At 39.7% G+C, this 12,500-nt stretch overlaps 1 protein-coding gene across 1 annotated transcript in view; it reads left to right on the top strand.

The window, feature by feature from the left end:
* The window catches only part of LOC143035906 (rifampicin phosphotransferase), a 53,128-nt gene that overhangs the window by 4,043 nt on the left and 36,585 nt on the right, over positions 1 to 12,500 (top strand). The window contains exons 3-7 of the mRNA XM_076203108.1: positions 2,626 to 2,810; positions 3,860 to 3,998; positions 8,360 to 8,525; positions 9,467 to 9,652; positions 11,032 to 11,139. Of these exons, the coding sequence (XP_076059223.1) occupies positions 2,626 to 2,810; positions 3,860 to 3,998; positions 8,360 to 8,525; positions 9,467 to 9,652; positions 11,032 to 11,139 (784 nt within the window). The remainder of the gene's footprint in view (positions 1 to 2,625; positions 2,811 to 3,859; positions 3,999 to 8,359; positions 8,526 to 9,466; positions 9,653 to 11,031; positions 11,140 to 12,500) is intronic.

Raw genomic sequence — 12,500 nt, 5'->3', positions numbered from 1 at the left:
CACGTAGACGAGGCCCTGTATTAGAACGTCTGGAGTTGTTCTTCATAAGAGTCTCCATGATTTCTGTTGGTTTTGCTAGAGTAGAAGTCTACAGAAGTCAACAGAAGTCTCCACGTTTTCTCTCTTTCTGGATGAGGGGACGGAGAAGGGGGAGGGGGTCGCCGATTAAATGAAGCGGCTTTAATGTGGATGTGCTGTGTCTTGCTGCATTGCTTTTAACCCAGGGTAGTGGGCGAGATGCAGGGATGACCCGTCATCCAGGAGCCAAGAAGAGAGGAAGGGATGCTGGAGTATGTGGAAATGAAATGGATGGGAGTGGATTTACGCCTTTGACTTTGGCTACCTCCCCTATAAGGGGTGAAAAGCCATTGGTATATGTATATAGAAGTCTTTAATTTTTTATTTTGACGTTTTTGTCTTTATGTGATACTGTCGATCCCATGCGTGTAACCAGCCATGTCCTGCATGATGTGTAAAGTTCCCTACAGTATTTTGTATCTACTGTGATTAGCGTCACTCGCATACGAAAGCGTAAAGTTTCGTTTACACGAGGCAAGTTGAGAGGCAAGTCAAGTGTGCAAGTTCCTTAAACTGGAGAGCAAGTACATGTTCACACAGACCAAGTCGGAGGCAAATGGCCTGTGTGAACATGTACTTGCTCGCTTTCCTCTTCAGTTCAAGGAACTTGCGCACTTGACTTGCCTCTCAACTTACCCCGTGTTAACGAGGCTTAAGGTGCCTCTCGCCTGTGGGAGATTATTCGTGTACAAGTTATAGAGAGCGGGTGCAAAGACAGAGCCCTGAGGCACTCCAGCCTTAAGTTTCAAAGGTCGAGTCAGATTACTCCGTTACATTAATCTTATTGTCCTGTCATGCAGGCTGCCACGGAGCAACCGTTTGCACGGCAAAGCAATCTGTACTTGGGGCTTCGTGCCTGTGTCGACAGTGTTCTCCACATTCTTACAAGGGCATTTACGTGCTCAGAATAAGCGTCTGTTACGAAACCCGACAGAAGCATTGTCTGACCTCGAACAATAGGCTTGAGGCTTTCCACGCTTTCACTATTTAACCCCATGACTGAGTACATAAACCCAACCATGCATACATATATGCATAGGTGCATACATGCATACATACGTGCATGCTGGTATGCGTGCATATATGCATGCGTGCATACATGACTACTTGGATACACCCATACATACGTGCATACATACGAGCATACATGTATGTATGTATGTATGTATGTATGTATGTATGTATGTATGTATGTATGTATGTATGTATGTATGTATGTATGTTTGTATGTATATATGCATATAGATGTATGCATTCATCCATCATAAAAAATAGACATATTTCAGATATACCTATTTTCTATTCACGAGCAGGAACTTTAACATATATACATAGATCACACACCAAAACCCCTTTCTCCTAACATAAGGTGGTTATCAAATCACATACCAACTTCATATATACTTACAACCTATTTATCATCTTTACTACCTCATGAATGATGGGTCATTCCTCCCACCCGCCACAATGCTCGGGTCATATTATAAGATACACGTGTCTAAGTTGTAGATAGGCATGTACTTATTTACAGAATGTTCATTAAGTCAGGTGACGTACATGTTGCGATAAGGTGATAAGATGGTGGTAGATAACTTCAATAATTGAAAAAGAGTACAAGGCCATTGGTAGCGATAAGGCCTTGATACGGGTTATCTGAAGGCCTCTTATCGCTATCAGCTTCATTAAGGCATGTGTTTTCTCTTCATGGTGTTTGGGGGATATTTGAAGATTGTATAATCAAGTGCAAATAAAGTAATAATAACTAGTAGCTTGAGTTGAGTGTAGTCAGAAATCATTTGGCAACTAGAATGCATTTTATTTTTCTTTCTTTTTATCTTTGCTTATTTATCAATTTGTTCTTTTGGGGTGAGAGAGTTAACAGAATTTTTTCAAGTCTTCTTTCCTTTAAGAAATAACTCGCTTTGTAACTTTCATTCATTAAACGTGGTTTTTAGATATAAACTAGATACTATAAGGAAACAATGGTAGACAGAAATTTATCAAATACTTTACAACAAGAGGTATATTTATGTAGTTCTGACATATCATGGGACTGAGTGAACTGTCTGCATTACTAAGCACGCAACTAAATAATCTTTTTAGATATAGAAAAAATATAGTCTGTATAGCTGTAAGCTAGAAATATTTGTATTTGTACATACATGCATACATACATACACGCATGTGTACATATATGTTTCCATACATACACGTATGTATATTTATACGCATGCATAAATACTTACATATCTATATACATACATACATACATACACGCATGCATAAATACATACATATCTATATACATACATACACGCATGCATACATACATACACGCATGCATACATATACGTATGCATACATACACGTATGCATATATACACGCATGCATACATACATACATATCTACGTACGTACATACATACACATACATACATACATACATACAAAAGGGCCTTCTTCCCTTATAAGTGGGCTGGCCGAGTTAAACCCCGCATCCAACCCTGTTCCCATTTAATCCAAAAACCCTCTTGGTCTTCGAGGTAGTCGTGTGGTGGCTCTACTGGCCGAGATGGATCTGGTGCGTCCTCGAGATCTGGAGCGAGCAAGTCTCGAGACCCAAGCGTCTCGACAACGGCGACGACTTCTCCGAGGACTACAACTTCTGTGGCATTGAACCCACGACCTCGGAGGAAGAGCTCGAGAAACCGAAGTCGCTCACCACGGACAGGGTAAGAGGGTAGACGTTCTCGCGCGGCACTTGATGCTGGTACACTGTTCATGCAAGTCCCTGTGTATTTATGTATCAATCCATAGATAGAGGGAAAGAGAGGGAGAGAGAGAGAGAGAGAGAGAGAGAGAGAGAGAGAGTAAGGGGTACAAGGAAAGGAGAGAGAGGGAACACAGATCATGATTTTTTCTTTTCGAATATATATATATATATGTGTGTGTGTGTGTGTGTGTGTGTGTGTGTGTGTGTGTGTGTGTGTGTGTGTGTGTGTGTGTGTGTGTGTTTTGCAGTATTTCACAAATGACACGTAAAAATAGATTGCAGAAAAAACACTGGTAAATAAGAAACGTAGCCCGAACATATATTCCCTCGATGATTTCTTAAATAGACGAAAACGTTCGAACTACGTTTATTTACTAGTGTTTTTTCTGCAATATATATATATATATATATATATATATATATTTATATTTATATACAGTACATATGTATATATATATATATATATACATTATATATATACATATATATATATATATATATATATATATATTTATTTATAAGCGAGAGGAAATGAAAGAGGTGAGTAAAGGAGAGATAACAGAGAGAGAGGAAGAGATAAGTAGAGGAGAGATAAGAGGGAGAGGGAGGGAACGCTGAGAAACTGGAAGATTTGTGAGTGAACGAGAGGAAATGAAAGAGAAGGCAAGACAGCAAAGGGAGAAAAACTACAAAACTAAAATCTTCTTCGTTACGCACATTCGTTATTATATATATATATATATATATATATATATATATATATATGTATACATATATAGATATGTATGTATACATATATATATGTATATATATATATATATATATGTATACATATATATATATATATGTATACATATATATATATACATGTATACATATATATATATGTATACATATATATATATATATATATATATATATATTTTTTTTTTTTGTTTTTTTTTTTTTTTTTTTTTTTTTGCGCCCGAAGACAACTCTTCGAGTGATTTTTTTATCCTTTTACTTCAGCATGAAGACTCGATGTTCGTGTGGGGTGCCGACTCTCAAGGGCGAGCTCTAGTGGCTCGTCTAGAGAGACTCACCCGCCGGCGGGCAGGAGCCATGATCATCCTTCAGGACTCACAAGGGCACCAATACACACTTCCTCGTAAGTGGATCTTGTGGCTATTTGCACGAGTTTGATAGTTACCAACAAGTCGATCAAAATAAACACCACATGAGGACAGAGCCTTTATTAGTACGTGGTGAAGATTTGACAAACGAAACGTTGTACTAATAAAGAAGTGGGTAAAAAAAACTTCGCCAACCGTGTAGTTAATGAATGGAATAAACTTCCTGCAGAGGCAGTGCAATGTAGTTCAGTTCGAAGCTTTAAGATTCGTTTTGATAAACACCTAAGCAAGTTGCTGTAATGACTGCCATTTATTTTATTTGTTTATTTGTTCTTTATTGTCTGTTTATTATTTTCTTGATTTTCATTTATCATTAGTTATCTGTCAATTTATCATTATTTACTATTTACCTGTTTGTTTATTATTCAACTATACCTATGCATTTATATTATTGTTATTTATATTATTATTATTATTTTATTATTTTTTTTTTTTTTTTTTTTTTTTTTTTTTTAATCCGACCTAGTTATGGACCAAAAGGTCTCCTGTCGGCATGCTCCGCTTTTGTAATCCTTTGTAATCCTTTGGTATTGATTTTGATCATCTTAATGTTCTTAGGCGGGGCACAGTGGCCAACGCCTCTGACAGGTACCAGGTCTTCTTTCAGAGGAATAGACTCGAAGAGTAACCAATTTTTCACATTTCACTAACCACTTATCTTAATAGATGTGACGAAATAGAGATGGACGAAATCGCCTAGCGACAACAGAAAGAAATTGACAGTGTTTATCCCCTTCCTTGCCTGAAGAGTATCGACGGTATAAATGAAACTAGACTTTCGAAAAAGATCAACTTCCTGCAGAGGCAGTGCAATGTAGTTCAGTTCGAAGGTTCAAGATTCGTTTAGATAAACAACTAAGCAAGATGCTGTGATGTCTGCCATTTATTTGAAATTATTTGTTTGTTATTATTTGTTTGTTTATTATCATTTCCTTGATTACCATTTATCTATATCTGTTAATTTATCATAATTTACTATTTACCTGTTTGTTTATTTAATTCTACATATTTATTTATTTACTTATTTTATTTATTATTATTTATATCATGATTTTTATGTTTATTTAATTTATCATTATCATATATATATATATATATATATATATATATATATATATATATATGAGTGGATGGGTGGTGAGATAAACACAGGGAACCGTTTAGGGATTTATTCTGACGTTTCGTCCTTACCAGGACTTCTTCAGAGTACATGCACATTCAAATCATTCACCCCCTAAATACCCGCCGAATCTATCCACGTTCCACCATGATCGACCTGACCTCTCGTCCTCCTACGCTCTGCCTCGCGAAGTATCAAGCGGCTGGCCGTCTTTGTTAATTTAATAAACCCATCGCGGTGGTTGTTGTTTGGATGGGAAGCGATGTAAGCTGCTTCAGTTATTTTCCTTCTTTTCTTAGGAAGTCCTTTCTGCAGCACCTCTACTTTGTTCCAGTCTGGTAAGTGGCCGTGAGTATCTACATGAACCACTAGCGAGTTTGATACTCGGTGTGCCTTGACGTCATTCCTGTGCTCAATTGTCTAAGTGATACTACTACGTATGAAAGGAAATATCAAGGTCACGCTGCAATGGAAGGGGAAAATTTTAAGAAAGAGGCCAGGAAGATACTCTCGAAGACCCAAAGGGGCAAAAAACTGATAGGACTGCTGGAGGAAGCCCCGAGACCACCTTGTATGCGCGGGCTCCCGAAAACCCACAAGCCCAACATCCCGATGAGACCCATCACTTCAGGCATACGTAGTGCTCCGCATAGGTTGGCTAAATGTCTGGCGAAACCCCTATCCAACAGACTGGGATTAATAAGTAGCGCCCACCTGAAAAATTCCAGTGACCTCATTCACAGATTAAAGGATATGGACATTTCGGAAAAAATATGGCTTCGTATGATGTCACAGCCTTATTCACAAATGTTTGCGTGGAAGAGGCGTTAAAAGCAGCAAGAGAGATAGTTAGAGATATGGATGACGAGGCTCTACCCATAGGAAAGGCAGATTTCTTAAAACTTATATCGCTATGTGTGAGATTTGGTCCCTTCGTTTTCAACGGAGAGGAATACAGCCAGTGTAGAGGCCTTGCGATGGGGAGCCCCCTCAGTGCTGTTTTAGCTACCCTCTATATGGAAGTTTTAGAGAGAGATCATTTTGTAAAAATAATGGGTCGAAACACCTCCTGGTTTCGATATGTGGATGATGTCTTAGTCGTGGCCCCCAAGAACACCAATTTGGACAACAAATTGAGGAGGTTAAATAATGTCGAACGAAACATCCAGTTCACTGTTGAACACGAGACAGATAACAAATTGGCCTTCCTCGACACCGTCATCTGGAGGAAAGAGAACAAGACCGCATTCTCGGTTCATAGAAAAAGTACAAATAAAGACGACATCATTCACTACTACTCCGGCCACAACGAGAGAATAAAGAGTGGAGTAGTAATAGGATTCTTCCTGAGAGCATACCGCATTTGTAGTGAAGAATTTATTAAAGATGAAATAGATTACATTTTCAACGTTTTCACCAAACTCTGTTATCCGGAAGGGCTGTTGTACCGACTTAGAGAAAAGGCTTTAAAGATAGCAAAAAGAAGCATAAGGAACAGAGGAGACGTGACTGAAAATGGTAGCAGGGATTATTTGTCCGTGCCAAACTCGAGCCACTCAGGCGCGTTAGGACAGTTGCTCACTAGAGCCGGCATCAAGATTGCGATCAGCACGGGAACGAAAATAAGAGACATTGTTAAGAACCAGAATAAAGTCGTGGCCAACGGGGAAGAAAACAGTGTCGTCTACAAGATACTGTGTGGAAACCGTCCTGTGAGCTACTACGGGGAAACCAGCCGAGGTATTAAGAAACGGACAATTGAGCACAGGAATGACGTCAAGGCACACCGAGTATCAAACTCGCTAGTGGTTCATGTAGATACTCACGGCCACTTACCAGACTGGAACAAAGTAGAGGTGCTGCAGAAAGGACTTCCTAAGAAAAGAAGGAAAATAACTGAAGCAGCTTACATCGCTTCCCATCCAAACAACAACCACCGCGATGGGTTTATTAAATTAACAAAGACGGCCAGCCGCTTGATACTTCGCGAGGCAGAGCGTAGGAGGACGAGAGGTCAGGTCGATCATGGTGGAACGTGGATAGATTCGGCGGGTATTTAGGGGGTGAATGATTTGAATGTGCATGTACTCTGAAGAAGTCCTGGTAAGGACGAAACGTCAGAATAAATCCCTAAACGGTTCCCTGTGTTTATCTCACCACCCATCCACTCATCTGTCTTACATATTTCAATATATATATATATATTACATCCGTCCTAATTATGAACCAAAAGGTCCCCTGTCGGCATGCTCCTCCTTTGTAATCCTTTGAAAATGTATTAGATGTAATTCCCGTCGTGGAAAGAATTGTAATATTAAATCCTCCACTTCTCTCTTCCCATTTCCATTCATCTATTGCAACTTTTTTTTACCATTCTAAATCGAACAGATTTGTTTAACAAATTCATCTTTACTTAATGTTAATTCCAACTTTTTTAACATTCTAAATCGTACAGATTTGTTTAATAAGTTCATCTCTACTTACTATCAATTCCACCCAACATACTAAGCCGTGCATTGGAACGAATCGAACGTCTTCTTAAGTTGGCGGCACACTAAGCATTTCTCGCTAGCATGCTACTTGCTTTTGCTACTACGTTTGTGTTGAAACGACTTCGGTGATATTTTTTTTTCAAATTTTCAAAAGTCAAATTACTCTTTCGTCATATAATGAGAAACTAGATGACGACCTAAGAGAAGTCAAACCTAGAATACGAATGTTAGACACATTATCGAGATGTTCTAACGGAAATCTAGAATATCATCACCGAAGTCGTTTCTACTCGAACGAAGTAACAAAATCAAGTAGCACGCCAGCATAGCGTGTCGCCACTTTAAAGCGGTGACGCCACAATGAATGATGATGTCATAACCGCTGGCACCTCCTCTTTGGCACTTTCGTGACGTCAGAGGCTCTGACACTCCCACGGATATTTGTCACGTGACTTCCTCTGGGACTTTCGTTATCATGGTGCCTCACATGAAGCCAGGCCCTTAGACAGACGCTTTATGATAAACGAAGATAAATAAGATAAATAATTACATTGAATAAATAATAGATTAATTAATCAAATAAATAGATACATAGATAAGTAAATGAATGACTTAATTGGATGATTAATTAACAAACGAATGAATAAACAGTTAAATAAATGAATAACACACACATACACACATGTTTGTCTATCTACTTTCTTCGTTGTCTCTTTGCGGACAGAACAACCTGACACGACAGTTTACAACACGTTGGCAGAAAACCCGGAGGAGGAAAATAGTGACGGCGGCGGAGGCGGCGGCGGTGGCTGCTGGTCGGCGGCGGGGCTTCGACTTGAATGTATCGAACCCATGCGAATATGGAGGATCACTTTCAACGGGCTTCTGAGGTACTCTTGGCTGTCAACAGAGTCTCATAAGGTGTGAATGTTTCTGTAAAGGTTGGGGACCTTTACGGCACTGGTTCTCCACCTAGTGTCTGTGGCCCCGTGGGAGGTTACTAGAGGTCCACAAGAAGAAAACTAGTGGTTGTTAGTGGATGCACAAGGATTAGATTTAGTGATGAGGTGATTTCTAATAGACTAAAGAACAGCAGTACATAAAAGTGTGGGTATATGAGGAAACGTACTGAGAACCGCTGCTTTACGGGATACTATAGACTCTCAACAGGGCCCCATAAGGTATGCCCGTTCAAGTCAAGGAAGCGAGTCGGCTCCTGTCTAACGTTGTTGGGCCGCTTCGACTTTTTTTCTCTAAAATTAGACAATTAAGGAGAACAAATAAGGAGAGTAGTTTCTAGTGAATTTATGAAGTACTGTTGGCTGTCATCAGGGTTTAAGACACAAGTTGTGACCGTTTATGAGGTGAAGTTTCTCCCGTTTGACGATTTTCTGGCCAGGTTTGACTTCGTGTCTTTCTTTCTTTCTTTTTTTCTTTCCTTCTTTCTTTTTCTTTCCTTCTTTCTTTCTTTCTTTCCTTTTCTTTTCTTTCTTTCTCTTCTATTCTAGTCAGATATGACTTCGTTTCTTACTTTCTTTTTCCTTCTTTTTTTCTTTCCTTTTCTTTCTTCCCTTCCCTTTCTTTCTCTTCTATCTTCTTTTTCTTCTTTTTTTCATTTTTTATAATTTTTTCTAACAAGGCATTTTTAGAACAGCATCTCATAAAGTGTGACTATTAAGGCAAAGAAAAATTAGCGTTACTTCAAGGTAAAGAAAAAAAAAATCTCTCCTTAAACCTTCTACACGAAACGTACCCCCTCTTTCTTGCATCCCACACACTTCAGCAAACACATAAAAAAAAATTGAAAAAAAAAAAAAAAATTATCTTTTAGACGTGGAGGTCGGGAGGAGTACTCAGACCACGAAACTCCTGAAGAAGAGGACTCCATAGTCCACGTCAGACTCCATCTTTTATGGAAGACTTTCAGGAAACCCGTCGATGTGTGGAGAGAGTCCAGCCCGGGGCTCTTGGCCCACGCCATAGCAACACAACCGGAAGGCTCTGTGGACATGTTCACGTAAGTGGCTTCCCTGAGTAACGTACATACATATATATAACAAAGGCTTTTTTCCCCCTTACACGGGGGGTAGCCAAAAAGAAAAAGGCATAGAAACCACTTCCACCCAGTGGTTTCTATACCTTTTTCTTTTCCAAGTAACGTCCATGTATAAAACATGCTCATGTTGAGGCTAATGCAGCTATAAGGGAAAATCTTGGCCCCTTTTTTTTTTTTTTTTTTTTTAATATCTCAGGTGGATTTCGTCTGCGGGCAATCATGAGTTGCTCCAAAGGATGATCCCACTGGGCAACTACTGTAGTGATATGGTTTAACGTCACAAACTCCCCCCCCCCTATCGGAAGGCTAGAACGGTGCCCCTCACAGAGGACTTTGTAGCGTGCAATTTAATTGTCCATGCCCTTGGCTTAACTTCACCGGTGGCAGGATTCGAACCGCCATCCCCTCGACCTTCGCCGGCCTTCTGTGGTTCGGTCGTCGTTACTGGCGTCGAAGGTCGAGGTGATGGCGGTTCGAACCCTGACACCGGCGGTTTGAACTATGGGTATGGTTTATTAAATTCCAAGCTGTAAAGTCCTCTGTAAGGGGAACCGTTCTTGCCTTCTGGTAATGGGGAGTTTGTGGCGTTAAACGAAATTATATATATACTTTTTTTTTTTTTTTTTTTGCCCTCTCGTTCGAATTTGAAGAAATTAAAGATCATTTCTCAGGCTGATTTATGGATTAATACGTGAGAAAGCGTGTGTGAGGGAGTGTGAGTATGTGTGTGTGTGTGTGTGTGTGTGTGTGTGTGTGTGTGTGTGTGTGTGTGTGTGTGTGTGTGTGTGTGTGTGTGTGTGTGTGTGTGTGTGAGAGAGAGAGAGAGAGAGAGAGATTCTGTGAGAGAAAGAAGAGAGATAATGTGTGTGTGCGTGTGTGCGTGTGTGTGTGTGTGTGTGTGTGTGTGTGTGTGTGTGTGTGTGTGAGAGAGAGAGAGAGAGAGAGAGAGAGAGAGAGAGAGAGAGAGAGAGAGAGAGAGAGAGAGAGAGAGAGAGAGAGAGAGAGAGAGAGAGAGAGAGAGAGAGAGAAAGAGAGAGAGAGTGGGGAGGGGAGGATGGAGAGAGATAATGTGTGAGAGAAGAGAAAGATAGTGTGTGAGAGAGAGAAGAGTGATAGAGAGAGAGAGAAAGAGAGAAAGAGATTACATTCACAACCAGACTCGTTCCAACACATCCCTTACACTTCCCATACACCATGCATACAACCCCGCCACTCCTGAATAATCCACTGTGGCAAAGGAACGCGGGCGGTCACGTCCCCTTGGGGGCAGACCGATGGTCCTGCAGAGAACACATAGGTATTCCCATCACGGATCTTTTATCAGTCCTTTCCCTTCACAGATCGCTGGATATGGATGGCTACGATCAGTGGGGTTCCTTATATGGTTCCGTGGAGATCGAAAGTCAATCCAAAGAGACCTGGCATATGAAAGGATCGCGGCAGCATAGGTGAGTGACAGCCAATGGCAGCACCTCGGAGCACAGTAAGGATTAGTCAATGACTGGCAGGGTGGTGAGATAAACACCGAGAATCGTTGAAGTTTTTAATTACTGACGTTTCGCTCTTAACAGAGCTTCTTCAGAGTGTACAAACATGGTCAGGAAATCAACAATTTATACCTCACATCATTCCGCGTTCCTTCCTTAACCCACCCCATCCCTCCCTCTCGTACCCTTCAACCCCTTAGAAACTTCAACGATTCTAGGTGTTTATCTCACCACCCTGCCACTTATTTTGTCGTCCATTCTTCAAGGATTAGTCAACTAGGTTTTGAAAGTGTCTTTACTGGGATTGTAAATCTTGATTCGATCTGTTTCATTTTTTTTTTTTTTTTTTTCTCAAGTCCAAACCGGTCTAGGGATGGGTTTCAATCCCAATAAAGACATTTTCGAAGTCTCCTGTTTCCCTTATCTCGTTCCCCATACCTGTCTATACAAATTCTTAAAATTAATCAACTGTTGATTACAAAATAATTTATCATATTTCCTTTGGTTTTAGTCTTCTTTTAAAAAATAACAGCTGTGAGCAAGAGATAAAAAAGGATAGACGTTTGATGTTGCTACAAAGTAATTCTGTGCAAAACTTTGTTGATATATGAACTCTCTTTAATTCATTATCATGAACTTCCACCTTTTTGCTCAAGATTAGAATATTTCTTGTGATATTCTTTCAACTATGATATGTTCATTTTAAATTGACAAATTAATTAGAGAACAAAAGCTATCCACTTCACTGAGAGAAGCGATCAGTGAAATACGTACTCCATACAATGAAGGTAAAACAAGTTAGTTATTCAAATTCATAATCTTCGAGATCCTAGCCTGACAGCAAACAATTCTATAGAATTCTTCAGCAAACAATACTATAGAAATTTTCCGTCATGGTGTTCTATAAAATTCTTCAGCAAACAATACTATAGAAAATTTTCTGCCATGGAATTATATAAAAAATTCTTCAGCAAACAACATTGTAGAATTTTTCTTCCACGATATACTAATTAAGACCTCTCCCCATTTCTCATTTTCTTTCCCCCATTTACCATTTTCTTTCACCCATCGCCCATTTTCTCTCCTCATTTCCCATTTTCTCTCCCCATTTCCCATTTTCTCTCCTCATTTCCCATTTTCTCCCCAATTTCCCATTTTCTTTCCCGCATTTCTCATTTTCTCTCATTTCCCATTTTCTCTCCTTATTTCCCATTTTCTCTCCCCCATTTCCCATTTTATCTCCCCCATTTCCCATTTTCTCTCCCCCATTTCCCATTTTATCTCCCCAATTTCCCATTTTCTCTCCCCCATTTCCCATTTTC

The sequence above is a fragment of the Oratosquilla oratoria genome, chromosome 19 (assembly GCF_046742065.1).
Source record: "Oratosquilla oratoria isolate Oo_2021 chromosome 19, ASM4674206v1, whole genome shotgun sequence".
Classification (NCBI taxonomy): Eukaryota; Metazoa; Arthropoda; class Malacostraca; order Stomatopoda; family Squillidae; genus Oratosquilla; species Oratosquilla oratoria.
This window is presented reverse-complemented; position numbering and strand designations above follow the sequence as displayed.